The 25,727-nt window shown below is 52.0% G+C and overlaps 12 protein-coding genes across 12 annotated transcripts; 6 read left to right on the top strand and 6 right to left on the bottom strand.

The window, feature by feature from the left end:
* Positions 1-311: 311 nt before the first annotated feature.
* On the top strand, positions 312-866 carry P168DRAFT_284037 (uncharacterized protein; the record flags this gene model as incomplete). Its single annotated transcript, XM_024836106.1, has 2 exons — positions 312-438; positions 478-866. The coding sequence occupies 2 exons, from the start codon at positions 312-314 to the stop codon at positions 864-866; spliced, it is 516 nt and encodes a 171-aa protein (XP_024690910.1).
* Positions 867-902: 36 nt separating this feature from the next.
* P168DRAFT_44731 (uncharacterized protein) lies at positions 903-1,258 on the bottom strand. The gene has a single exon (XM_024841954.1). It carries the CDS (start codon positions 1,202-1,204, stop codon positions 1,013-1,015), a length of 192 nt encoding a protein of 63 aa, XP_024690911.1. The 5' UTR covers positions 1,205-1,258; the 3' UTR covers positions 903-1,012.
* A 438-nt stretch (positions 1,259-1,696) lies between these two features.
* On the bottom strand, positions 1,697-2,761 carry P168DRAFT_257591 (oxidase ustYa family protein). The gene is made up of 5 exons (XM_024834564.1): positions 2,526-2,761; positions 2,345-2,476; positions 2,170-2,300; positions 2,010-2,109; positions 1,697-1,951 (listed from the first exon to the last, which is right to left on the bottom strand). Exons 1-5 carry the CDS (start codon positions 2,743-2,745, stop codon positions 1,713-1,715), a joined length of 822 nt encoding a protein of 273 aa, XP_024690912.1. The 5' UTR covers positions 2,746-2,761; the 3' UTR covers positions 1,697-1,712.
* A 509-nt stretch (positions 2,762-3,270) lies between these two features.
* On the top strand, positions 3,271-3,939 carry P168DRAFT_292399 (uncharacterized protein). The gene has a single exon (XM_024837574.1). It carries the CDS (start codon positions 3,283-3,285, stop codon positions 3,862-3,864), a length of 582 nt encoding a protein of 193 aa, XP_024690913.1. The 5' UTR covers positions 3,271-3,282; the 3' UTR covers positions 3,865-3,939.
* Positions 3,940-4,497: 558 nt separating this feature from the next.
* Positions 4,498-6,365, top strand: P168DRAFT_312461 (MFS transporter; the record flags this gene model as incomplete). Its single annotated transcript, XM_024839572.1, has 7 exons — positions 4,498-4,694; positions 4,759-4,873; positions 4,937-4,982; positions 5,032-5,154; positions 5,215-5,673; positions 5,747-6,064; positions 6,130-6,365. The coding sequence occupies 7 exons, from the start codon at positions 4,498-4,500 to the stop codon at positions 6,363-6,365; spliced, it is 1,494 nt and encodes a 497-aa protein (XP_024690914.1).
* A 427-nt stretch (positions 6,366-6,792) lies between these two features.
* On the top strand, positions 6,793-8,203 carry P168DRAFT_292400 (ankyrin repeat domain-containing protein). Its single transcript, XM_024837575.1, has 2 exons — positions 6,793-7,027; positions 7,098-8,203. Exon 2 carries the CDS (start codon positions 7,102-7,104, stop codon positions 8,080-8,082), a length of 981 nt encoding a protein of 326 aa, XP_024690915.1. The 5' UTR covers positions 6,793-7,027; positions 7,098-7,101; the 3' UTR covers positions 8,083-8,203.
* Positions 8,204-9,206: 1,003 nt separating this feature from the next.
* On the bottom strand, positions 9,207-10,662 carry P168DRAFT_257597 (uncharacterized protein). The gene has a single exon (XM_024834565.1). It carries the CDS (start codon positions 10,396-10,398, stop codon positions 9,247-9,249), a length of 1,152 nt encoding a protein of 383 aa, XP_024690916.1. The 5' UTR covers positions 10,399-10,662; the 3' UTR covers positions 9,207-9,246.
* A 601-nt stretch (positions 10,663-11,263) lies between these two features.
* On the bottom strand, positions 11,264-12,313 carry P168DRAFT_320865 (uncharacterized protein; the record flags this gene model as incomplete). The annotated part of the gene is made up of 1 exon (XM_024840404.1): positions 11,264-12,313. One exon carries the CDS (start codon positions 12,311-12,313, stop codon positions 11,264-11,266), a length of 1,050 nt encoding a protein of 349 aa, XP_024690917.1.
* Positions 12,314-12,545: 232 nt separating this feature from the next.
* Positions 12,546-13,890, top strand: P168DRAFT_320866 (uncharacterized protein; the record flags this gene model as incomplete). Its single annotated transcript, XM_024840405.1, has 2 exons — positions 12,546-12,593; positions 13,084-13,890. The coding sequence occupies 2 exons, from the start codon at positions 12,546-12,548 to the stop codon at positions 13,888-13,890; spliced, it is 855 nt and encodes a 284-aa protein (XP_024690918.1).
* A 1,270-nt stretch (positions 13,891-15,160) lies between these two features.
* On the bottom strand, positions 15,161-16,150 carry P168DRAFT_257600 (NAD(P)-dependent alcohol dehydrogenase; the record flags this gene model as incomplete). Its single annotated transcript, XM_024834566.1, has 1 exon — positions 15,161-16,150. A coding segment is annotated over one exon (990 nt), but the record flags the coding sequence as incomplete, so codon positions are not given.
* Positions 16,151-18,501: 2,351 nt separating this feature from the next.
* P168DRAFT_213779 (glycoside hydrolase family 75 protein) lies at positions 18,502-19,194 on the top strand (the record flags this gene model as incomplete). Its single annotated transcript, XM_024833071.1, has 1 exon — positions 18,502-19,194. A coding segment is annotated over one exon (693 nt), but the record flags the coding sequence as incomplete, so codon positions are not given.
* Positions 19,195-21,229: 2,035 nt separating this feature from the next.
* On the bottom strand, positions 21,230-24,767 carry P168DRAFT_329266 (sensor histidine kinase/response regulator; the record flags this gene model as incomplete). The annotated part of the gene is made up of 4 exons (XM_024841446.1): positions 21,230-21,476; positions 21,548-21,662; positions 21,720-21,999; positions 22,054-24,767. 4 exons carry the CDS (start codon positions 24,765-24,767, stop codon positions 21,265-21,267), a joined length of 3,321 nt encoding a protein of 1,106 aa, XP_024690921.1. The 3' UTR covers positions 21,230-21,264.
* Positions 24,768-25,727: the final 960 nt, after the last annotated feature.

Below are 25,727 nucleotides of genomic sequence, written 5' to 3' on the forward strand. Positions count from 1 at the left end.
TAGAATTTTCTCTCCGCGAATTCGAGAATAAAGTGGTTGATCCAGACATTGGGTGTTATATATAGAAGACAATGAATGTGTCAAAACACAACCTCGTTCTCCCATACATTTTGCAACTCTAGAACTTGTTCCCACATTCTGAACATATATAGAACTACAAATGCCTTGCATGATAAATAACCAGCAGATATCTATGCCAACCCTGAACTACCGTCTTACTTCCCTACCCCGCAACTCCATATTCTAAGCAGCTTCCACCTCCCGTACCAGTCGAAGGGTTGAGCAAGGAAAGTCTACCACACGAAGCAGTCATGAATCCAATCCCACCACGATTTTATCGTGTCCAGCACAATGGCTCTTATACGATTTTCGACCACGCGGATGGGTTCGAATCCCGAGGCCACTACCAGATGGCATATGCATTTTGGCTCAACAAGGGTAAGCTGGAGTCTCACCTTGACTGGAACGATTGTCCAGACGAGCCGACTCCGTTCATATCTGTATTTGACAACCTGGGTAGGCTATTTACGCGGTCAGCCAAATCCAAATGTACCCCTTTACTGATCCTTCTCGTCTTTGCAGGTGACGCAAATGAACGAGCCTTGTTACTTCGCCGACGCAATACTGGCGTCTTCGTGGCGGAAATTGATACCTCGTCGTTGCAGGGTGCGATTCTGGATATCCAGTCTGCTGTAGGGGTCATTCGACTGCCTGTCTGGGTGAACGAGAAATCCGGCATAACTTTTGTGTCCACTAGCGCAGTTCGAACGCACCTAGAGGTCAAATTAAGTGTGAGCCAGAGATCGGAGTGGTTTGCGCTGGATCACATCCCTTATTCTATGATCCGTGGCATTAGAAACTACTGATAATACATCCACCTTTGATGCCCTGCGGGTCATTTCCTGGGTTGGTCCAGTTTATGGAACTCATTCTAGTGCACAGATGAAGATGAACAATCGTCCATATGGGAGTATGAAAAGAAGTAGACTTCGGAGCATGTGTGGGAGGAGTCTCACGCTCTACACTTGGGAAAAATAAAAACATGGCCAACCATGACCCTGTGTCCATAAACCACTTCTAGGGTCTGTAATATGTGGAGTGACCGCAATCGGTCAACATTTGACTTGCAGAGTCTCTTCCACAAACCTGTCTTTAATCTTTTCCATCCCTCTTCATAGTTTCCGGTTATCATCATCACCGCCATTTTTGACTAATCTATTCATTATTCTGCAGAACACTCATCATAGTTGAAGCTAAGTGGACAGACCAAACCAGCTGTGCAACTATGGGAGCTCCAGACTTTCTGGTAACGTCCTGTCCAATGACATTAGATGGTGATATTCGTCGTTATCTTATCTCACAGTGGTTTATTTGCTTGTGTGACTGATGTGTTCTGCATGAAACAGCTGGTGTCACTTGTGTGGTTAGAGTGTCATACCTATAATGTATGAATGGTGGAAGGTCCCAGAGGGTCAACCAATCGGGTAGTGTCTACCACGTCGCGAAATGATTGTGTATCCTGTGAAGGCTCGCCCGGCTTGATGTGGATATCAAGACTTTGGTGCCTGAACCTGGGTGCTCTACCCTTGAAATTCTACAACGAGGAGAGCCAACTCAGGGTTTTTTTACGGCAAGTTCGGATTCATTTATTGTAGCGACATGCCTGCTCAAAGATCATATCAATTATGTGGACTGCCAACACTACCACGAACTCAAGGAATCTCATCGTAAACACTGCTCCTTTCAGGCCGTACCAGAAACCCCCCCGACACCTTCTCCGGCAACTGATTCCTTTCCGCCCATTCCCGCACAGCCTCGAAATTGCGACACACATGCACCGAGTTAAAATCGACGAACGGCTCTGGGTTGTCAGGATACACCCAGATCTGGCCAAAGACGCCAAAGTCGACGGTGCACATGAGCTGCTGGCGGAGGATGTCGAGGCAGTGCGCTATCTATATCAGCACCACTTACTACATAGGATACCTCGCAGTGAACGGGAAACGCACAGACATGTTTGCGCACAATGTACTCCTCGTTCTTGAAGGCGCCGTCGCCGCGTGCACGGTAGTACTCGTAGTTGTAGTAAAGTGCTTGGCGGAGAAGGTTCTGCAAGCGCGATCACTTAACACATATTCCACATCAGACAACAGAGGATGGAAATACTACCAGACAGTGAAGATGGTGCAGACCCTCGACGTGCGCGGGAAACCCACCGCCGTGGCTGGGGCTTATCTGGACGTGATCCTTGGAGAGGCCGGATTTGAAGGCTTCTTGGACGGATATGCGGATTCCGCGGTCTGGGTAGAGTTAGCGATGTCTAATACACTTGGACCGTACACACAATTCACGCCTATGGAGTCCCATGCTGCGTCGACGGCGGGACTGGCCTCCTGGCGGAAGATGTTCTCTTTGAGGAATGAGCCGTTGAAGGTCTGGTCATGGTATTTGATGCCGATGGTTTTGACCAGCGGGGCTGTCCTGGTTTGTTAGTAGGGATGAAGTTGGTGGATTGGTGGACGTACAGTATTTGGATGTGCGGAGGGAGCAGAGTGAGTTCCAGTCGTGGACGTGTTGGCCTGTGAAATACCCCAGCACGTATGCGGATGCGGTGACAACGATGAAAACGACAATTAGCGCGGTCCTTGGACAGGCTATGACATATTGTTTGGAATGCCTTTTCCGGGATGAAGCTTCGGCGAGGAGTCTCTCGCCGGACTCGCTGGGTGGGATAGGGTGATGCATTTGGTTTGAGCAGTTTATCCTGAAGGGTCTTTTGCTGAAATACGATTGAGTTACTAGCTTCATCTGAGGGGGATAAGTGTTATTCGCGCATACTTCAGCTTGTGGTGGTCGTCAGTGGCGGCGACCAACAGACGCGAGACACATCGGATGTAACTCGGGAGGTTGTGAGACAGCCGTTGCAGTGTGAGGCGGACTGATAACGAATTCTTGCTGAGATAAATGTCTGCTAATTCTAGAAGACAGCGCTACTCACTGTTAATGCCGCCTCATGTTCCGATTATGGGCATTTATTCATTTATCGAAGTCGATATCTCCATACTCTGCAGCCATGAACAGCCAGTCAGATATCACAACGCTGCTCCTATCCATCTTGTCCAACAAGGCAAAACCAGGAACAGCCTCACCGTCCGGCAGCCTCGGAAACCAATTGAACTCAAATTCCTTACAAAATAGCAGAGTGACCATAAATATGACTCTCCCTGCTGGACATTTTCGGCCGAATATCAACCTACGCATCGACTTTACTCTCTATTCAAGATGTATTTCATATCTTCTATCCTCATCCTCAGCTGTCTGCTGTCTGCTCACGCCCTACCCCATGGGCCCAGCAAGCCACATATTACCAATAGAACCATGATCAAGGTCCAGTATACTGGCAACGGGCAGTCCAACTACAGCCACGAAGCCCAGCCCTCCACTGGCCCATCTCAAAGGCTCATGCAGATGCACGGAGGTGTACCTTCTGCATCCTCGATGGCGGTTCCCTGGCCGAGCTCTCGTCCTTGGCCGAGTTATCATCCCTCGTCGAGTTATCATCCCTCGTCGAGTCCTCCCTCTATGTCGAGGCCTCTTTCCTCGCCTTTGCTTATCCCGTCGAGTGCTCCACTATTGACCAGTGCTATGCCCTCGCCTTGGGCTCCTGAACCCACGCCTATTGAACCCACCTCTCCTGCAACGTCTCCTTCCAGCTCTGCTCCAACCCCGACAGCTGAGCCACCCAAAGATGACCCCACGGATTATGGAAACTACGGCAACTACGGCAACTACGGACGCTATGAGCAGTACTCGTCGTATGGGTCGTACCGCAAGAGAGACGGGGAGTCCAGACATCGAGAGTGATTGTTGATGAGGAGACTGGGTTGGTGGTAGTAGAATGTGACGCGGTTATCAGTGATGATATCGTAATGGAAGCTATTTTGACAGGTCATATCGGTAGAAAATAGTAACATTTTTGACGTGTGCTGGATTCCTCTCCGATCACGGGAGCTACTAGCCCTAGTTGACACTTAGTGAGAATGGACAACATTAAACGTCTTGGCCACGCCACGCATCTAAACATAATCGACTGGTACTTTGCAAAGAAGTATGATCCTAATAAGTGCAGTGTTGTCCATCTAAGATTACACGATCATGCAAGGATCACAATAAACCACACTTGATTCGCCCGATTCGCCAATACAATGCACCTGCATTCCCCGCCACCAGAAAACAACACTATCAAGTCATCAACTGCCCAATTAGGCTTGATCGGCATCTTTCCCCCAAACGAGCGCTAGATTCGGGGTCGGCTCCACCACTCCATCCAACCCAGCAGGTGTTTGTTTCTCCGTCCATGTCGGAGTCACGCCGATCGCGGCGGCCCCCGATGACTCCCAATACCCACCTTCTTGGTCCCTGAATCTTTTCCCCAGTTTCTTCTTCCCCTCAACATATCTCTCCTCGTTGCTGTCGCTGTCGCTGTTCCTGCCAATAATGGGTTTCTTAAAAGAAACCAAGGTCGATTCGCGACCGGACGCCGACGCGCAGTTGGGTGAGAAAGATGCCGAACGGTCGACTTCGCCATCCCTTACGGCACAGCCTGCCATCGATGAGCGCAAGCTCATGGCCAAGATCGACTGGCATGTGGTGCCTGCGTTGTGTGTGATGTATCTATTTGCTTTTTTGGATCGGTGGGTGCCAACTTCGCTTTGCGTGTTGATTCTAGTATGTACTGAGTGGTGTTGACTTTTGCAGGGTAAATATTAGCAATGCGGCTATCCTCGGGTTGAAGGAGGACCTCGACATTGAGACGGGCACGAAGTACAATGCGGCGTTGACGATTTTCTTCGTGCCGTACATCATCTTCGAGGTACCGTTCTATCTAATTAATCATGTTTGAATATATTCAGCTAGGATGTGCTAACGGTTGCAGATCCCATCGAACGTGCTGATGAAAAAGCTCAAGCCGCATATCTGGCGTACGCTCCATCCTTCTCATCAACTTGAATATCACTAACGCTACGACAGTGTCGCTGTGCATGTTTGCCTTCGGCGTCGTGATGATCTGCCAGGGCCTCGTCTCCAGCTGGGGCGGTCTCATGACCACGCGCTTTTTCCTCGGCGTGTTCGAAACGGGTCTCTTCCCTGGATGTACGTCACCGGATTCTATCATAATGTGGCATCTGCAATGCAATAATTAATACCAAATAGGCTTCTACCTCATGGGCATGTGGTACAAACGCAGCGAAGCCCAAAAGCGCTTCAGCTTCTTCTTCAGCTCCACCACGCTTGCCGGCGCCTTCGGCGGCATTCTCGCGTACGGCCTCGGCCAGATGGACGGTATCCGTGGCTACGGCGGATGGCGCTGGGTGTTCATAATCGAAGGAGTAATGACCTGTGTCGTCGGCATTGTCGCCTTCTTCGTTGTGTGCGACTTTCCCGAAGACGCGAAGTGGTTGACGGAGGAGGAGCGCGATTTCGTGCGCGCCAAACTTGCCGCTGATACGGGCGAGGCTGCGGCTCACAAGTCGCTCGGATTGCGCGATGTGCTGGCCGTGTTTAAGGATTACAAGATCTTTATCGGCGGGTGGATGTATTTCGGTCAGGTTGTTACGGCCTATGGGTATGCGTATTTCGCGCCGACGATCATTAAGTCTTATGGTTACGACCGTATGTCCTGCCCCTTGTCTCGCCTCATTATCCACTCGATACCTGTACACCATATACTGACGATACGGTACAGCTGTCAAAACCCAATTATACTCTATTCCCCCGTGGGCCGCCGCATTTGGCTTCTCCATGTGCATGGCGTTCCTGTCGGACCGACTACGCCATCGGTTCGCATTCGCGCTGATCCCCATGCTCATCGCCATGATCGGCTATGCCGTCCTGCTGAATGTTACCGACCCGAAAAAACACATGGTGCAGTATGGTGCGCTGTTTTTGGTGACGAGTGGCTGCTACAGCGCGATGCCGGTGCTGGTGTGCTGGTTCGCGATGAACCTGGGGGGTCATCGGCGGAGGAGTGTGGGAACGGCCTGGCAGATTGGGTTTGGAAATAGTATGCTTTTCTATCTTCTATCCCTCTCGCCGTTATCTTGTTTGTGTGGAAGCTAATCTGTCTAGTCGGCGGCATCATCTCGACGTACTCGTTCTTGGAACAAGACGCCCCGCTGTACCGCAACGGGTACATCATCAGCGTGTCCTTCTTGGCTTTTTCGGCTGCCATGGCCATCGTATACTTGGGTGCCGTGATGTGGGATAACCATCGGCGCGATAACATGGTTGTCGACTCTGGAGTGGCAGCAGAGGTGGAGGAGGACGCCGGCGACATGGCGCCTACCTATCGGTATAATTATTGAGTTTCGGTTCTCATGTCAGACAACGTATTGACCAGGGTCGGCTACAAGCCGATACCGGACTCATGTGATTGGTGAGTGGGTCTGCTTGCCGAGTGGATCTCGGCTTAGCTTAGTGCGGGGAAACTCTTGACTCGGAGCATCTTAGGTGTATATTGTCGAGGACATATCATGATATCAGGTGTTCAGACATATATTAACTGCCACTGTGGACATGGCAAAGAGATATGATTCCATGGGTCGGTGCGTCTCAACTAAGTCACACAGTCCCTGCAGATCCACTAGCCAATGACATTATCCATAGATCTATATAAAGAATACATGTTTGCCATTGACTACTTCTTTGTTATCCAGTACAAAGCGGGTATATATACCTCTTCAACTACCATTGACGAGCGTGATCTTCCATCTTTTCTACACATCTCTCCCTTTCAACTTGAAATGATACCTCTTGTAAGTATCTGTGCCAGCGCCAAATCTTATAATACGGTTATATAGTACACATCCACCACTGAAGATGCCTTCACTGTTTTCATTGCCCCCCGAGCTCTTTCTCCAAATCGTCTCCTACCTCCCTGTCAGCGCCATCAGCAGTCTAGCACGAACAAACTCTACTGCATCCGCTACTATCAAGCCCATGCTATATCGTAAGAATATCATGGAAGGTAAGGGCAGTGCACTCGTGCATCTAGCCGACGGCGACCACATAGATGAGCTGAGAAACTACATTCACAGTGACATGCAATTCCGCCTTTTCGAGCGCCGCAAACTACGCACTGAAAACGTGTGGTTCGCATACGACCCCGCCCTCATAACTTGCACCAAATCACAGTACCAGTCCCGCCGTCGCTACCAGGTCTATGAACATGCTAACTACGGCCCTCTAGTCCGCGCCGTGCACCGCAGCGCCCACGAAATCGTGAGCCTCCTGGTCATGATGGGGTTCGACCCCGCCGCCAAACCCGGCACCCCGCACCGCTGCCTTCTTGCATACGCCGCTTCGAACGGGCAGTTGGAAATTACAGAGGCGATCCTTGACGGACTGCGAGCCTCCGAAAAGGGCTGCCCGACTTACTTCATCGAGGAGGCAGTCTCCGCCGCGGCGACAAATCGCCACCCTCTTGTGGTACGGCATCTATTGAAAAACGTACACAGGGAGTCGCGCACGCGCGCCAGTACCCTCATTAGAGAACTCTGCCGCGCGAACCTCCCTGGGGCTATTATTGGGGGACGCATCTCGGTATGTCAGGCGCTGTTGGTGTGGCTGCGAACGGTGGACTTTTACGGTCATCAATTTCATGGGACTCCGCTGCAACTCGCGGTCCGTCGTGGCCATAGCACGATTGTTCGCATGTTGTTGATGAAAGGGGCGAAGCCTGACCTTGTTCTTCCGCAGATGAGCATGGAGGAGGGGTCGCCTTTGACGGAGGCGGCTCGTTTGGGTTATGAGGCTATTATTGACGCCCTTACTGTTGCAGGAGCGAAGGATGACGTTCGGGATGCTAGAGGGCTACACGCGAAAGACTACTTGAAACGGAACAAGGAGAGAAGAGAGCAGGAGGAGAGGGACAGACAACGGGCACGGGAGGCGCAGGCAGAGCAGCAAGAGGCTCTAAGGAGACTCAGTCGGGCCGAGCACACTTTTGACACACCTGGGACTATCAATGCGAGAATGACTGCGACGTGCACGTGTGGCTCCAGCTATTTTCATGACAGATAGTGGTTTGACTTAAAAATGTACTACTACTGCATTGGAGGACTTGGATAGGACATCATGCTAGATTGGTTGGGGGGTCGCTGTGCATTATATAGACTGATTTGATTATATATTTAGATATGGGATATGAGACATGGTTATGGGACATGTATTAGGTGGTTCAAGGCTGTTATGCAAGTTCAAGTTGTCAATGTTCAGTATTCAATGTTCATGGAGTTTTTGGGTTAACATTACATATTTTCATGCAAACATCTTCCTGTAGACACGGTAAAACTGCATTCAATGATCATAGTATATCAATAGGTAATAATAAACGTAGTTCATTTATCAGATATACTGCTCTCTATCAGTCAACCTACGGTCAATTTGTCCCTCTCCCTTAAAGAGCTCTCTATAAATCACATATGTAACACCCTCAATCCTCTACAACTGATCACCACTCCTAGACTCCTTATATTATTTGATCTTTATGGGTAAAGTCTCCGACCATCGCGCCCTCGCGGCCGAGACCGGGCCTTTCGGTATCTACGCCTTCTACAACCTCTTGACTTCGAGAACCTCTTCCACATCAAAGGGGTTCTATACCCGCATCTGCACCCCCCGAGAGGTTCGTAGCCTTCCAGGCCCGCGGCTCTGCCGGGCGTCAACTGTGGTGTAGGGTCTCAGTACTCCATGTAGAACTTTTTGTCATTTTCTTCTTTAATATCCTTATTCTGTTTGTTCTTTGTTCTCTTTATCTGTTCTATCCTTATTCCCTTCTTTACCCCCTTCTTTACCCCCTTCTTCATCCCCTTCTTCATCCCCTTCTTCATCCCTTTCTTTATCCCTTTCTTTATCCCTTCTTTATCTATTTTTTGATTCCCTTCTGTATTCCCCCCTTCGTGCTCTTCTTTGTTATTTTACCTGCAACGTCTACTGAACTCTAGGGTAAAGTACTCTTATTACTTCCCTCTCTTACTACGAGTCTCTAAAAGATTCCAGTAATACGTGGTAAGCATATTCGGGTTTTCCTACTTTTCCCTTTATCAGAAAGCCGGCTGGTAGTAGAGCCTAGTTTATATCTAATAAGTCGTCTCTTACAGACTCCATGGACCATTATCTTGAAGTATATCTTAACCATGCTCTAAAAAAAATAAATATATACAAACTCCAAACCAGTAATATACACTAATCCAAAACCCAAGACGCCCGTCGACAAGACCGTTCCATACCAGAAACAGCAGCTACCCGATCCGACAACCATCCCGACGTGAATCCCTCACGCGGCGCCCCCAGCTTCGGCATCGGCGACGTCCAACACCGCCCCTCCGCAAACACATACTGCACGCACTTGGCGTCGCTCACACACAACGACCGACACTCCACCATACTGATCGCCTCCATAACAGGCGCATCCTCCGGCCCCGCTTCACCATGCGAGTCCCAGTCCTCGCGGATCCCGCTCATCTTCCCCTTCACCATATTCTGGAATACATCTGCGTACAGCAAGCGCGAGTTCCCCGCCGCGCGCCAGCGCTGCTCGAACTCCGCTAGCTCGCGCACCTCCTCCGGCGTCAGGTGGTGGAACGCCACAGGCGCATAACACCACGGCTTCTTGCCGTATCCCTCGTTAAAGTAGTCGAATTCCCCGGGCGGCTCCCGCTGCAGATGCGGCCACGCCCAAAGCAGACCCACTCCAGCCTCATTCAGCAGCTGTCCCAGCACGCAGTCGCCTGCCCACTGTCCCGCCGTGAACTCGTCCCACCGCGCTACATTCGACTGCCACAGGTTATCGGCTGCAGCCAGCGCCGCCTGCGACAGCACGAACCCCGACCCGCCGTGCCCGAACAGCACGTCGCCGATCTGCATCTGGTTGCCCAGGTAGTACGGGCGGTTTGAGTCGAACTGCGCCAGCCAGGTGACCAGGTTGGTCCACACCGGGTAGGTGTCCGCTTCCATGAAGACGTACCATTTGGCATGGGGCATGGCGGCCCGTGTGCGGTTCACCATGGGCAGGAACTTCCATTTGTCGAGTTTCCAACCCGGGTTGTTTTGCTTGCCGAAGTTGCTGTTCACGTCTTGCGTGAGGTCGGTGTCTGTTAGGCCGCCGCGCCCGGTGGCGCGTACCCGGTTGTAGAGGTCGAATTCGGGGAGGGTTTCCCGAAGGGCGAGGGGCATGTCGCGCAGGACATCGTATGTCTGGGCTTGCCCGATGTGTTCGTCGGTGTCGCTGAAGATCACGTAGTGGGGGATGCAGCGGAGGGTGGTTTCGAGGTGCACGGGGACTTTGTCGCGCGCTTCGGTGACGCCTGTTTTGAGCACGACTAGAATGTCGTCCATGGCGGGGAGGGAGGAGCAGGGGGGTTGTTGTGGTTTTTGGGCATTGTAGTGGTGGGTTTTGGTGTTGGGGTTGGGGTTGGGGTTTGGGGGGTTGTTGCGGTTGCGGTGGGTGGTGCGTATGCAGGGGGGAAGACATGTTGGTTTTCGTTCCGCAGGACGATCTGATGCGTGGTTTCGTCGCTGTCGCCCACATTTCGGTATATTAAATAGACGATGAGTAGGCTGAGTAGCAGGCCGAATCCGGAGACTCGGCGCTGGCGTGGTGTCCGGCGCGCTGGGCGAAAGGCGGTGCTGCTGCTCATGACGAGATGCGGCGCAAGACGTCGGAGAGGAGGAGTTAAGCTGGGGAGGGATGGCAATTAATATTATGATTGTGATTCGGGATCGGCATGCCCCGTGGGTCATCGCTCGTGCAATCAAAGCGCTTCCCCGTGGCGATGATGTCGATCTTTACCCTATCCTTGGGGGATCCTGGGAGAGGGGAACTAACGCGACGATCAGGGATGAGGATTGTATCTTTTTATTAGGGACGATACTCATTTACTGACTGACTTACTCCGTCATTCGTACAAAGACACAGTACTAAAATAGCCTAGCCATCCTACAGGACCTTGAAGAAGGAAGATCGTTCCATGGTTGACGTGTCGTGGATGTAACTGGAGCCCACAGCCCTAACTGATGTCATCTTTGCCCCTCGAACCGTTTAAAGAATCTGCCTAACCAGAGAATCACTCCGAACCAACGATTTTCGGACCCATTTATCAGGGGCCCATATAATTTCCCCCTGTGAGTCGCATTGGATAGCTGCAATCCAATTCCGGTGGGGGGTAAAAACCACCCAACGCGACCTCTACCCACAGAATAATCACCGAATGCATCTCTTCCGTAGATACTCATAATCCGGCATCGACTCCAACACGGCCTGCTCAATCCAGCCAGCCACCTCCTCCCCAAACTCCTCCCTCCACTTCTGCGCCTCGACAGCAATATCCACCGCAGCAGGCGCCTTCCCCTTGTCAATCCCCGACGACCGATCCAACGTCCCTTGCATCACCTTCGCCGCAGAAACCTGCATCTCATTCTCCGCCGCCTGCACGTGTCCCGACTCGCTTTTCTCCCCCGCCCACTCAAACTGCACTGCCTCCCAATCCAACCCCGCCTCCTCGCAGAACCGCTCCACAGCCGCCGGACTGTGGATCACATCGTGCGCGTCGATGACAACCGGCGCCGCGCTTCCTTCTCCGCCTTCCCGCCGCTGCACAACAGCCCAGTCGTAGAGCGCCCGCGTCCACCGCAGCGTCATGTTCGTCCGCGACGCCCCCCGCACCCCGTCCGCGTCCAGGTACCCCAGGGCACTGAGCTGGGACATCGCGCGGTAGAAGCTCGGCCACGCCAGCGCCGGATGCCGGATGATGAACGCCAGTCGCCAGGTGCGCAGGTACTCATCTGACATGACAGTGTCGTTGCCGGGCGAGTACGTCTGTGTGGGGCCGTAGCGCTCGGGGATGCGCGGGCGGAACGCATCGTGGTGGTCCGCAACGCTCGGGGTCGGCAGTATCTGGTCGAATGCGGCGGGGTTGAGCATCCAGAAGGCGTGCTCTTTGGCGAACATCGTTTTGGACTGCTGTGTGGCAACGGTGGCGCATTCTTCGAGCGTGTCGAAGCAGGACTGGAAGGCGGCGCCGATGCCGGATTTTGTGGCCTCCGGCCAGGTGTCGATTGGTCTGGCCGGGAGCCCGTCCATGGTCGCGGCTAGGAAGGCCGGGTAGAAGAAGTAGCCGTGTTGTTGGTTGGTGTGGACATTGGGTTGGTGGTCGATGTCGAGGATCTTGACGAGGAGGTTGGAGGCTGTGCGGGGGACGCTGACCAGGAGGAGGCGATCGGCCTGGCGATCGGATTGGGCGGTGACTGTCATTCTATAGGTAGGTACCTCTAGGTAGTAGGTACTAGTAGAAGATCTGTATAGATCTGTAGATCTGATATCAAATCACCTTAGTAGGTCAGGTAAGTATACTGGAGATTCAGGCAAAAATGATTGGTTGCAAGAAGCTTAACTCAAGCAGTGGCTCATCCCGCGGGCAGATGGCGTGATTATATAGGTATCAGATCGCCCTAATATGTATATAGATTTCTTCAATCTCTCCACGATGTGTCACTCCCCTCGCTTCCCCCGCCGTCAAAAGCCGACGCTGTGGGTCGGATATCTGAACCAGTTATGCCACCGAACCAGAGATACATGCCTCACTTTGATTGGGCTGGTGTGGAGATCGGCCATATCCTGTCTCCTCTGGGAAGGAAATCAGTGCCCTATAAGGTTTAGGGCTCGGCTCGGGTTTTGTACTTGCCTCCGCTTACATGATTATACTGAAGTGCCGGCCTATTCTTACGTTGTCCGGGGGATTGGATGACTTTCATGTGTCTTTCGAGGATTGCGGAAGTATAAAGAAGGTTTGACAATCTCACTGGTGCCCAGCCCTATTGTGTCTATAGTATGTAGTCAGGTGAGACACTCTTTGGTTGGCTGGCTGCGGCTGCAGCGGAACTTGGCGTAGTGCAGTACATATTCCGATGTAAGTTTGTGGCTTATGCTTTTCATGCATTTGATTACAGTCAGCAGGCCCCCCCGGCCCCCGAACCATCACCTCAGGCCTCATTCCTCCAGCCTACTCCTCTCTCCCCTTCCAGGAAGAAGACCTCCGCCAGAACCTCTGTGCCCACTGCCGCAGCGGGAGCTACCAGTTTGAAAGTCAGTCTATCTGCGTCTCGCCCGCAAGAAGTCAATGGGCCCCGCCGCATACGAACCCTTTCCTCTGTGACTTATGTTATGCGAAGCGTGTACGTAGCCACCGCGAGCTATGCCCGCCGCTCGACTCGCTATGGTGCCTGTGTGCGCGGCGGCGGGATCTCTCATCCCTGCTCTTGAACAGACAGATTCATCGCGAAGCGGGGTTTGTGTTTTGGACGGAGAACTGCTTTGCGTTTGAGGAGCCGGCCTTGCTGATCGACTTTATGTCTGTTTTGAGACCCAAGGTCCGCGATTTGGTTTCTAGGATGTCGCTTATGACGAGCGTTGACGAAGACGGGGACGAGGAGCCTGTCTTTGACCGTCCGAAGGTCGTCGTTCGAGCCTTGAAGTTGCTGGGACGGTGTCGTGGCCTGATGCACCTCGAGCTCGACGAGGCCTTTTTGTCTGATGTGAGGTTCGTGAGGGCCCTGCGGGGCATTGGCGTGGGGAGAAGTGTTACCTTTGTGAGACGGTCGACGCGCCGCGAGCTGATCTCGATGGACTTTTTGGTGCAGCGTGTCTGGGGCAAGGTGGCAATGCGTAGTGTCGTGGTGGATTCGTTAGCGGAGAAAATGGCTTGGCCTGTGTCCCATCGACGGCCGCTTACCCGGCGGGGTGCGAAGCGGCTTTTTGAGCGTAGGGAAAGGATGAGACGAGGGCTGGTTGATACGGATGATGAATTAGAGAAGGGATCCGACAGTGGATGATTGATTGTTGTCTTTTGCATCATCCACCGGTTTGGAATTTGGGGTGACTTTGGGGTGACTGGCAATGTGTTAGGTCCCTCATACGGCCGGCGTTTTATGGCTCTTACGACAATATCCTGTTCAGTCAGAGGCCAGTCTGCCGGGAGAAGAACATTTCTCTCCGCTGCTTGTCTCTACGTACCGTTTTCCTGCTGTATATCCAACATTGTATGAATGGTGTTCCTAGGTTGGGTGTTATATAACCCTCGGCTATGACTACAATAATATAGGATATTACATTCTGTCCGAAGAAATGGGCCCTGTGGCATTCATGTGGCTACCAGACCGCACTTGGCGTGCTGCATATGAGAAAAGCGTACGCCTCTTGTGGCTCCAGAGCTGGTGTTAGCAATGGAACGGAGTTCCCGTTGAGTGAGCTCCCCATAGGTCTTATAATATGTCTTGTGCCTAATGCAAATCCAATCAAGGGTCAAATCGCACTGATGATACAAGACAACTCATGGAACGTCTAGATCGCCGTCTCTCACAAAAACGGGTTGTCACCATTTATTATACTACCATCACTCCCAGACTATTGGTCCTAGACCCGAAGAAATATTCTTATCCCCAAATCCTCGTCGAAAAGAGCGACAATTACATAGAGAGACCCAGAACACATAGGCTACCACAATCTCGTCACGGCTCTAAGTCATCAATATCATCGCACTTTTGACGGTTTCGGGGACATTCATCCGTTATTTCACATGAAATCGTACACTATTAGTCTGTAGACTACAATAGAGATAAGTATAGTCCAAGCAATAACATATGAACAAGATCCGGAACTGGGGCCCATTGCGACCCCCCTCGACGTTTAAATCAAGTTGTGTTGCGGCACCACTTATGGACAGGCCCCAGGAGGCTCGTCACGAACTAGGCCAGAATGAATACGACTTATGATCCTAGAAGACACTTCCTAATTTTACTTATATTCTTATCTTGAATCGGGTTGTTAGTATTGGGCCTGTGTCTCGTTCTATCTGGTGGCAATGTTCTACCTACACTGACAAGTAGATTTTCGGAACAACTTGCTACTTTAATAAAGATCGGAGAAAGGTTTAGGAATATATCGCCACACGTATACTTTCGGGTCCACACCCAAGAGCACACCTATTAGGGTATGTTATAAGCTCTACAACAAAATTTCCACTTGAACCGCGTAATAATCAAGATCATCCATACCAGAATCAAATACAATTAGACAAGTACTAGAGCCAGGCAATTAGCCCTTGACCAGAACACCCCGATACCGCATCTTCCCTTCATCCAACGTCTTCAATGCATTCTGGGCGCCCTCCGCCGTCATAGGGAACGTCATAGTCACAGGCTTAATGTTATGCAAAGCGGCGAAGTCGAGCATTTTCTGATGGACTGCTCGAGAGGCCACGATAGCGCCCTGCACACGCAAGCCCTGTCCAATGACCGCCATCTGAGGAACGGCGAAGTCACCCTGTGCGGCCGTCAACGGCAAGATCGTAGCTCTGGGCTTCAATACGGGCAGGAAAAGGTTCCAATCAGGCGGGAAGCTCGTCGTCACGATCAAATGATCCACCTGCCGGCCAACAGCCAGCTCCTTGACGCCCTTGGTCGCGTAGAACTCGTGCGCCCCCAGTTTCTGCGCTTCCTCCTTCTTGTTGTCCGTCCCAGAGAACACCACCACTTCACAGCCCATCTTGTTCGCGAACTGGATCGCCAGGTGACCGAGTCCGCCGATGCCGACGATCCCCACCCGCGATGTGGGCTGCACGCCCCCGACATGCATCGCGTTGAAGACAGTCGACCCACCGCACATGAGCGGCGCCGCATCCTGGCTCGACAGCTTGTCGGGGATGCGGAAGAGGAACGCCTCGCGCCAGACCACGTGGGTGCCGAAGGAGCCCTCGTCTTGGTCAGCGAACCCGTACATCTCTCTCTGCGGACAGAATGTCTCCCATCCGGTGAGACATTGCTCGCATTGTTCGCAGCTGGAGTGCACGTATCCGAATCCGACGCGGTCGTTCTTCTTCAGGGAGCGGACATCGGGGCCGACTTCCTCCACGACGCCGGCGCCTTCGTGGCCCAGGACCATGTCCACAGTCCGGTAGTGTAGGTCTGTGCCGCAAACGCCCGAATGCGTCAACTTGACAAGGACCTGGTCTTTCGCGAGGGGGCCGCGCTCCGTCGTGGATTGTTTGATGGACCCATCGCTGGATCCTTTGTAGACTGTGAAGGAGTAACCCATGGTGATTTCGTGATGTTTGAGGAAGACAATTGGTGAGCTCGAGAGTGGTCGCATGAGCAAACCTGGGTGACCATGTGCGTTATATACCCGATGGTGGATGATATAATCCAGGCGGCCCTGCATCGATGCATTCAGAAGCGAGGTACGGTGACATCACCACAGTATGGGTGTGGAGCAGGCCCACCTCAGCCACGATTTCGAGATGCCATACCAGCCCCTTGAGTCGCCGCTTCGCGATCGTAGCATCCCCATTGCTCGATATGGTGCCGATCTTGTCCATGGTGGACTCTCTCTTGCTCGCTCTTAGTCGGCGTAAAATCGCGGCTGACTCGCTGGCTCATTGAACCTGCGATAGAAGCTGAAGAGAAAGAGTTGCCTATCATGGAAAAGACCCACATAATCGCGATCGGATCTCAGCTACCCCACAGTATCTGAAATATTACTAGTAGAGGCGAAGGGACAACTCATTAGTTGTTTCCAGCCGCAATTGATCAGCGAGAGAGAGACGTAGGCCTTCGGCTTTAGGGCTTCAGGCTTCTCACATGATCAAAATGTGTAGTGAGTTCCCCAACCTGACTAATGCGGTCGCATATTTTGTTGTGCGTAGATCCTTCGCTATCTATGGGGATAGATTGGGGACAGAAAATAACACATCATAATAATCTCAATCATAGATGAGTATCGTAGCTTCAGCATATTGAACATGTTTGATCTTCAAGCTGGACTCATACAGCTCATACTCCACTGCGGGAGCGGCATAAAAGCGCATAATCAATCAGGTGACATTTGTGATTACATCTTGGACATGTCGCACATCTATACTCTTCGACCCTGTCAAAAGTTTCCCTCGTCACCCTTGTCGTGGATCTTCTTATCCAGCTGCACCATACTCTATCCATTTCTCCTGGAGTAATACCGATGCAAACAACTTGACTAGTTCTGTCATAGAAAAGCATGGGTCCGGCTATGATTCGTTCTTTGAAGGATCCCCTTCTGACCTGGACACAGGACGACTAGGCAGTCATATACAGGGTTTCAATCCAATAAACTAACAGAAATATCCTGCTATCGACTATGCGACGAAAGCGATGGATCAGCCTCAAGGAGCATGGCTGCACCGTGCGAGCCATCGCCTGGACAGTGGACGTGGACACCGTTCACTAGGGTCAAAAGTCGGACCATAGAAAATAAACGGTACTTATCAGTTCTTGTGTTGATATTAGAAGGATTGTGTCAATATAGGAGGGCGCTTGTAGGATCGCGCTCGCCCGCGTCTTCGCGTTGTCCGTGCCTCGGGTTGGTGTCAATTGCACGAAAATCCCTGGATAACGTCCTTGCCCGCGGCCTATAACTCTTTCTGACACCATTTCATCCTTCCTGATATGTATGCGAGTACGTCGGCGGCTAACAGTTCATGAAACAGAAGAGAGGGTCACCGAATGGACAACCCCCCACCGAAGACAAGAATCATTGGCCCGGTAGGATGGCAGGCGCTGGCTCCAAGCCTAACACAGCTTGTCGACTGATAACCCCCTTAAATCGGGGCAACCTGGCGCGTCGGAAGGATGCCAGTCATGGCTTAGAGCCCACAACAAGGGGAGATACACGCGGGGTGCCCCGCCAAACCTCTCAACCAGCCTGGCTTATCGCCGGGTCGATCCCTTGATGAAGCTCCGACATCCAGAGGGATTGAATGACGAATATAGGCCCACATTTGGCCGGACTGTAACTGAGTTTAACATAATCTTGTTGCGTGAGGCGGGGCGTCTAGCCCCATCGACTGATCACTTTCCCCAGAACACAATCCTGTTGGGGGCAGATCGGCAAGCCCTGCGAGCACATGTCTTCAACCGGCCCGGAATATCGCATGCTTATTACCACGCTCTATTTTCTATTCCCTTGTTGATTATGTTTCAATGCGGCAGATGTAAAACATCTATCGGGCGGAATGTCGCATACATCGTCGTGCTGGTCGGAGAAAACTCACTGTGTTTAGCCGCAATCCTGCGCGCGTTGTGTGGGGATACCAGACCGGGCCGGTTGTGGTGAATAAATTCCGCTCCAAGGCACAAATCTCAAGCAGTGGGCATGAGACATAGCGAAGGATTTAGATCGACGTTCGGCCCCCAATATGTAACTCTGTGGGTTTCACTTCTTTCCGAATACCAAGTATCAGAAGGCTGCGAACTACGATATAAAGCGACGACTCCAACCATGGATGCTTGTCCTTTTTCCACAACGACTTTTCTGGACTACGGACAAAAGCCGCAACCAAGTCCACAATGAAATTCAACCAGAACACGGCAGCTTTGCCCCTCGCGGGCTTGCTGTTCGCTCCCTTCACCCTCGCCGCCCGCGAAGTCCCCCCGAATCTCAAGGAGTTCTACAACAAGGTCCAGAGCGCAGGCGACTGTAAGGGCGAGAACCTCCTCGCAGGAGGCTTCTACGACGACGACAAGAAAGACCCAAGCTTCGGCTACTGCAACAAGTTCATGGAGAACAAGGGCTTCTACCTCAAGGGGCCCGGCAACAAACTCGCAAACATGGACATCGACTGTGACGGACAAGAGAAGGACGTAAACGACCGGTGTGGTGGCGATGATGACACTCAGTACGAAACCCGGTACAAGGACGAGGTCAAGGAGATGGGCATTCCCGACCTGGACACCTACATTCACCCCTACGTGGTACTCGGCAATGAGCGAAAGGACGGCAAGGCGACTTTCCTACCCGAGAAGGAAGGGATTGAGCCCTTGAGCGTGGTTGCCGTCGTCTGCAACGACCGTCTGGTGTATGGCGTTTGGGGCGACACGAACGGTGACGACGGCGACCCGCTCGTTGGCGAGGCAAGTCTTGCTATGGCCGACATGTGCTTTGGGGAGAAGTACAGCGCCGACTCTGGATACAGTGAGCAGGATGTGCTTTATATCGCGTTCTCCGGAGAGGAGGCCGTGCCCGGTAAAAATGCCGCGTGGGATGCTAAGAGCTACGATGAATTCGAGCAGAGTCTCCAGGATCTGGGTGATACGCTTTTGTCGAAGCTGTTGGGCTCTAGCAGTGGCTCTTCCGGCAACAGCTCCAACAGCAGCTCTGGTGGTGGCTTTTCCGGTGATAACTCCAAAGGCGGCTCTGGCAGTGGTTCTTCCGGCGGCAACTCTAACGGCGGCTCTGGTAGTGGTTCTTCCGACGATAACTCTAACGGCGGCTCTGGCAGCGGTTCTTCCGGTGATAACTCCAACGGCGGCTCTGGTGGTGGCTCTTCCGGTGACAACTCTAACGGCGACTCTAGCAGTGGTTCTTCCGGCAATAACTCTAACGGTGGCTCTGGTAACGACTTTTCTGGTGACAAATCTAATAGCAGCTCTGGCGGTGGTTTTTCCGGCGGCAACTCCAACGGCGGCTCCGGCGCTGGCACAGGCCCCAAAGTGTGCAGCAACAAGAAAAGCAAACAGGCCAGAGCTGCAAAGCTCGCAAGACGGCAGAAGACTTCCCAGCGCCGCGCTTAAGCACTACCGCGAGAGATTTAACGAGAAAGTCAGGATCAATTGGTTTCTTTTTTTTCCCGCCTGGCATGTACACACTTTTCAGGCCCTAATGTACTTATCTGGATACGATCATGTTTGCAAGTTTGAGTGATATGTTTGCAATTACTTAACAGGAGCTCGGATAATGGCATTAATCTGACATAGACAACCCACTCATTTGCCCAAATTATCACAGATCTCAATACCATAGATCCACCTTGAATGAAATCATACAATCCATCCCATTCCTCCAACCCCTCAAAAATCAAAAGTCTACATCCCATAGCACAGCCACCTTCCCAGCTCAAACAGTCCAACCACAAGACCTATATAGTACAAACGGCCCCAAAATGTTTCACCTAGCCCAGGAACTAGCACTGCAGACACCAGTCCCTGATTCGCTTTCCTCCATCCTTTGACAGTCTAGCCTCTTCTGTCCACTAGGAAGGAAGACCCACAATCCTAACCCATAGTTGGTCGTTCGTCGGCGCTTTCTCTCGTGCCGATGTAGGAAACCTCTTTCTTCATGGCACGTCGATATAACACGTTATATTTCTACTTAGATATACTAATTATCCTCGTTCCGTAAACGGTCACCTCGGCCATCGGCGTTTATTTGTGGCCTCCTGAAGATTTAGCCCCTGCATATATGGTATTCTCCAACTAGAGAATTCAGGGACAAGTCCGCATAGACCTAAGGGGATATAATATCAAGCTAGGTAGTCACGTAACTAGCTTTCTTGGCGACGGAAGGGGGTGAAGCAACATATACTTTGGAGATGAGGATGAAGACAAGAGCCTGTCATCTTTTGTGCGCAGTTATGAGAGCCAGGAAGGAAGAATACATACTCCAACGGGTTGGAAATAAAAGACTACTGAATCCTGTGTTTAAAGATTGGAGTTACTAGGCAGGTTGGTAGACACCTAGGGTTGGAAATGTCATCTGACTCGTATTGGGTGGTGGTGGTAGCTAGTAGCTGAAGGAGTAGTTAGTGCCTTGGGGCGAGAACAAGTTTTTCCTAGAGAAACTTCTTGGGAACGAGACAGGAAGTAAACCACTTTGACAGAATAATTACAGAGAAGCCCACGAACAGGCTTGGTTTTGCGGGAGTCATGAAAACAGTCAAAATATTGATGATATTGGATGTTTATTCAAGCTGTAGAAAGAGTTGCGGAGTAAATAGTTGCAAAAAACATGAATAGTCGAAACAGTAATTTATGTAGGAAAAGACCCCTGCAAGGCAGCTAATGTTGGCTGTTTGCATGTCTCACAATTGCACAATTTGCTCGCTGCTTATGAAAGTACTACACCTTGCAATGTGGAAATGTTATCTTCGAGTCGCGCTTCTATCCATGTCTGGCGTGCGACGCTACAGTTGACTGCGTCAGATCTATATTGCTATTGAAACACTCAGTCTTGTCTGTATATATCAAATCATGATGATATCTATATTAAACTATATATAATTATATACTCCCATCCAAAAACTTATATACAACCCCCTTACAGCATATGCACCACCACCCCGTATAGGGGAAAAAACACCATACCATACATACACACCCAATCCAAAGTATTGATATCAACAATCATGCAATATTCATAATTCGTTTCAAGTCGTGAAGAGAAAGCGGTTTCACGAGGTAATCGTCGATCCCCGCTGCAAATGCCTGCTGCTGCATTGTGCTGGACGCGACGCCCGTTACGGCCATGATAGCTGTCCGGGCGAGGCCATGCTGTTCTTCGTATTCGCGGATCTTGCTGGAGGAGACTATACCGTCCATTATTGGCATGGAGATGTCTAAATAATTTGTTAGTCTTTTGCCTTCGGTGGAATTGGGTGTGAAGGGCAAGTGAGGGGAGGGGACGTACCCATTAATACATAGTCGAAGCCGCCGGAGGAGGTCTTGTATTTCTCCCATGCTTCAAGCCCGTTGGTCGCTGTTTCATAGCTGCAGCCAATCTTGCGCATGAAAGTGGCTAAGAGCTAGGGGCTGTCAGTACCACGTACCACCAAAGAGGCAGGGTTATGAGTTGCACTCACCTTAATATTGATTTCGTTGTCATCGACTATCAAAACACGCAGCTCTCTTTCCTGCTGTTCGTGCTGCTGAGGCGGTGGCGTATATTCGGCCATGTTTTCCCGCATCACAGGCGGGGACTCGATGCCTTTGGCTAACGCAAATGCCTCCGACAGGCTGCGCCCGCGAGTTGCGGTCCCCGGGAAGGGTCCAAACACCGGACTCAGCGCCGCGAAGCCCGGATCTTGCTGGGACTCCACGAGAATTCTATTCAGTGCTTCGATCATTCGCCGTGGGACGATGCTGGGGTTCGTTAGCGGTAAATTCGAAGCTGGGTGTCCGGTTGGGGAAACGTACGGTTGGGCCAAATATATAACCTGTGCGTTTTCAATGGTGAATTCTTCTGGTAGTGAGACTCCCTGGTCCCCAAGAACAATGATGGTCCTAAAGTTGGCATGCATCGGGCCATTGCTGGCAATATTTTTCAGGGTGGTTTCTTCAATCACGGCGACATCGCCGGAGGCTTCTCGGAGGGTGTCAGCGTACGACAGCGCCCATCCCGGTCGGCTGAGGAGGACATTGCTCAGAGCCGCTCGAATAGAAAGTTTGCGTTTGGCTTCAACAGTCAAAACACCGTCCGGGGCACTCTTGAAGTCCACGACGGGACTCAATCCGACCAAACACACCCGTGTTACCGTCCGCGCCCCTGGGCCAGCTCCCTGCGTGATGACTTGGGGGACGGGCGGCTGAGACGCAAACTCCAAGGGAATGCACACCTCCATGCGCGTTCCCACTCCAACGTCGCTCTTGACATGGATAGTTCCACCCAGATAAGTGATGAGCTTTTCCACAATGCTGAGGCCGAGTCCGACCCCTTCGGTCAAGAAGCTCTCCTGGATAAAAGGCTTGAACAGATTGTGTTCCAAAAAATCGGGTGACATCCCGCATCCGGTGTCGGTGACGGACAGGCGTGCGAACACAGTCTTGCCGTCTACCGTCCTTTGCACATCCTTGGTCAGGTGGACCTCAATGAACCCTGATCGGGTGAACTTGAAGGCATTTCCCAGAAGATTCATAACAAGCCTACGCCACCCGCCAGATACCGACTTGATGGTCCAGGAATCCAAGTCATCAACCCGGAGAATGACGGAGAGACTATCAGACCTCTTCTGTTGCTTGTCATCGGCGGGTTCACTTCCCCCTCCATTGCCATCGGCGAGATACCGACCAGCGACCTTGGAGGCGTTCATGAGCGACCGATGGCCAGCATATAGCGACTCGGTCACCTCTTCAACCAGAGTATCCAGCGCGAATTCAGAAGCCAGGCGATCGAAGTGTACCTCGTCAAGCCCCTCGTCGTTTTTATGAACGCGGGTGAGGTTGTTGATTTTCGTGACGTCCAGAAGGTAATTCATCGTATCCAAGAGGGTGAGGCCGCACGTTTCCACCATGGTAACCATATCTCTTTGCGCCGGTTCGAGGTTGGTCGTCTGAAGGAGCTCTGCGCTAGCAAGCATGCCGTGTAGGGGGGAGCGCAGTTCATGGCTAACCGAGCCGAGTAAATCCGACTTCGACTTTTCGGTTGATTTCCAGTCCATCCGCGAGAATTCAGCAGCTAGGGTGCTTCCAAAAGCCCTCAAGAATGCGAGATCTTCCGGTCCGAGTAACCGCTTACCCTCTCTTGTCCACAGGAGGGTGCCCGCCAGCCACCGTGATGTATCCCAATTCCAGAGTGGAAAGAATATGACCGACGCAGCTTCGGGAAGCTCGTGGGCGATGCGAGCAGCGGTCGTGTGATGGATAAGCTCTTTCTGTTCGCTTTGTCTCCGCGTGCCTGTATTCAATGAAAGGGGATAGAATATCTTTCCTTGGGGGTAAGCAGTGAACAGGTCGTGAAGGAGACCCTCAGAGACCGAGATTCGAGACATTGCCATGCGGCTCTCGACAAGCGTCCCTGACAGAGCGAAACCCAAGGGCTCGCATGATTTCTTGGACCACCGAGGCTGAAACTTGGACCCAGAGAGTTGGGAAGCATTAGCCGGGTCAAAGTCTTTGTCCCAATCGCTGGCGCTGGCGGACGAGCTGGACCGCGAGTTGCTTCGCGCGGCATCGAAAAAGATAACCCCGTCAAGCTCCAGACTCTCCCGAAGCAAGACGCTAGCTTTGGAGAATAGTAGGGAGGCTTGATGGGAAGAACCGCCGCCCTCGGACACCGAAATGCGGTTATTAAGTTCATCAGAACATCGCCTGACGTGCTCCTGGTGTTCCTCTTTCGCTGGTGGAATCATAGGCTCCGGAGAAAAATCCTTGAAGAATGGAGATTCTGGTACATTTGTGGGTCCATGGTCCGTCTGCTGGCCCTTGATCGATTTGGGCGACAGATCGCGTGTCGACTTGGTCGATATAGATAGTCGTCTGAGTTCCGGCACTTCCGAGGATCCCCGAGAGGTCCTATCCACAACGCTATTCCGTTTGCTAGTAGACCGTAGCGATTCTCCATCCGGCCAGCCGTCGCTTAAGCAAAGCAACGCATGCAACCAGCGGTCCGATCGGCTGTGGTTATGTCTGGCCCAGACGCCCTCCAGGTGAACTGCGATGGATGCGGAAACATCGCGTAGCTCTTGGATTTCATCCGCTTCAAACACCGAACGAGGGCGCTGGTCGCCGACGCAGTACGTCCCGAGGATATCCCCATCAGGGCTGTACAGGGGGACTTCGGCGTAGAATCGAATTCTCGGGTGTTGTCGCACGAACGGATGGCTCCTTAGACCGTCTTCTCGGGCAATGTCATGCACAATACGGCGCGAGACGTCGACCGCGACATTGGAAGTATTGACAGGATCATCGCCTTTCAGCCCCAGACCAAGCGTCTTTGTTCCCAGGCCCGTGAGATCGTGATGTCCATGTCTCGAATGGGGCGTTACACCGACAACGATGTGGCTTTCCTGGCCTTCGTTGAGGGCGACAAAACCGTTACTACACCCGACGCGATAGAGACCCAACTGAGCGAGAGAAGCCAAGACTGGATCTGCAGCCATGGGCGTAGTCAACGAGGACTCCCGTCGTTGCATCGGGGGGGCAGAAGATAGACCGTGACTCTGCAGGCCATGGGTCGCGGTCACGGAGGAAGTACGATTTATCCTACGCACAACGAGCGTTAGCCAGTGTCCCATCATCCTTGGCTTCACGAGGAAGATGTTGATATCCACACATACCACGGCAGCTCTGGAGACGGCGGCTGCTTAATTGGGAAAGACCGAGTATAATAATCATGGGAATCTGCTGAGTCCAATAACACCATCGCCGGGTTCTATTGTATCTCAGGAATGCGCACCATCCAAAACCAATTTCTGTGCGAGCGCTCTGTCTGACCTGTAGAAGTAGAACGCAGTGGAGTAACAGGGATGCGGCGATCACCGGGCTGAATTAAGTAGAACCACAGCGCCAACCGGAGAGTTGTAGCCGACAAGATTGGGCTGAAATAAGGGCCTCCTCCGACCGACCGACCACCGTCTGGGGGAAAAGATCTAGACCCCGAGACCTAAAAAGCGGGTCCAAGCAACGGTATGATGGTCATTGACGGCTTTTGAAACTCTGGGTCAGCCATCCGTGCCAAATTCTCTGGACCGTGTTCCGTGGGTCCATTTGGCCGAGATAGTCCTACTCCCGGCCATCGTCTGCACCAGATTGGTGGGAATCGAGGATGAGGATTTGCTTGCCCTGTTGGCAAACCGGCCGTGGACTCGTATTCCTCCTTTTCTCTTCCCACTGAGATAGGTATAGTTGTTCTTTAGACGAGGTTGCAGGATCCTCCATACTAGTGCGATGTTAGTCTCGACCAGAAATAGCACCGCCTCAAAACGGGGAGGCCCGAGAGAGATGAATCATGGATGGAGAGCGCGATGAAGCCTCAGATTGGATCGGAATCGGTTTCCCCACCACTGGTCACGTGTATACACTCTGGAGATTATGTAACGCATCTCTTACTTTAGTTACATGATAGGCTGTTTAGGTGGGAATTGGGTGTATCT

Source organism: Aspergillus campestris, assembly GCF_002847485.1.
Source record: "Aspergillus campestris IBT 28561 chromosome Unknown P168scaffold_10, whole genome shotgun sequence".
Classification (NCBI taxonomy): Eukaryota; Fungi; Ascomycota; class Eurotiomycetes; order Eurotiales; family Aspergillaceae; genus Aspergillus; species Aspergillus campestris.

What these genes read in the sequence shown, in the direction of transcription:
- P168DRAFT_44731 (XM_024841954.1), bottom strand. Translation starts at nt 1,204, where the DNA reads ATGGCGGTGATGATGATAACCGGAAACTATGAAGAGGGATGGAAAAGA.
- P168DRAFT_257591 (XM_024834564.1), bottom strand. Translation starts at nt 2,745, where the DNA reads ATGCATCACCCTATCCCACCCAGCGAGTCCGGCGAGAGACTCCTCGCC. An exon ending in CCTCCGCACATCCAAATACT is followed by an intron (nt 2,477 to 2,525) that starts GTACGTCCACCA and finishes AAACCAGGACAG; the next exon opens with CCCCGCTGGTCAAAACCATC. An exon ending in TGCACCATCTTCACTGTCTG is followed by an intron (nt 2,110 to 2,169) that starts GTAGTATTTCCA and finishes TCGCGCTTGCAG; the next exon opens with AACCTTCTCCGCCAAGCACT.
- P168DRAFT_292399 (XM_024837574.1), top strand. Translation starts at nt 3,283, where the DNA reads ATGTATTTCATATCTTCTATCCTCATCCTCAGCTGTCTGCTGTCTGCT.
- P168DRAFT_292400 (XM_024837575.1), top strand. Translation starts at nt 7,102, where the DNA reads ATGCAATTCCGCCTTTTCGAGCGCCGCAAACTACGCACTGAAAACGTG.
- P168DRAFT_257597 (XM_024834565.1), bottom strand. Translation starts at nt 10,398, where the DNA reads ATGGACGACATTCTAGTCGTGCTCAAAACAGGCGTCACCGAAGCGCGC.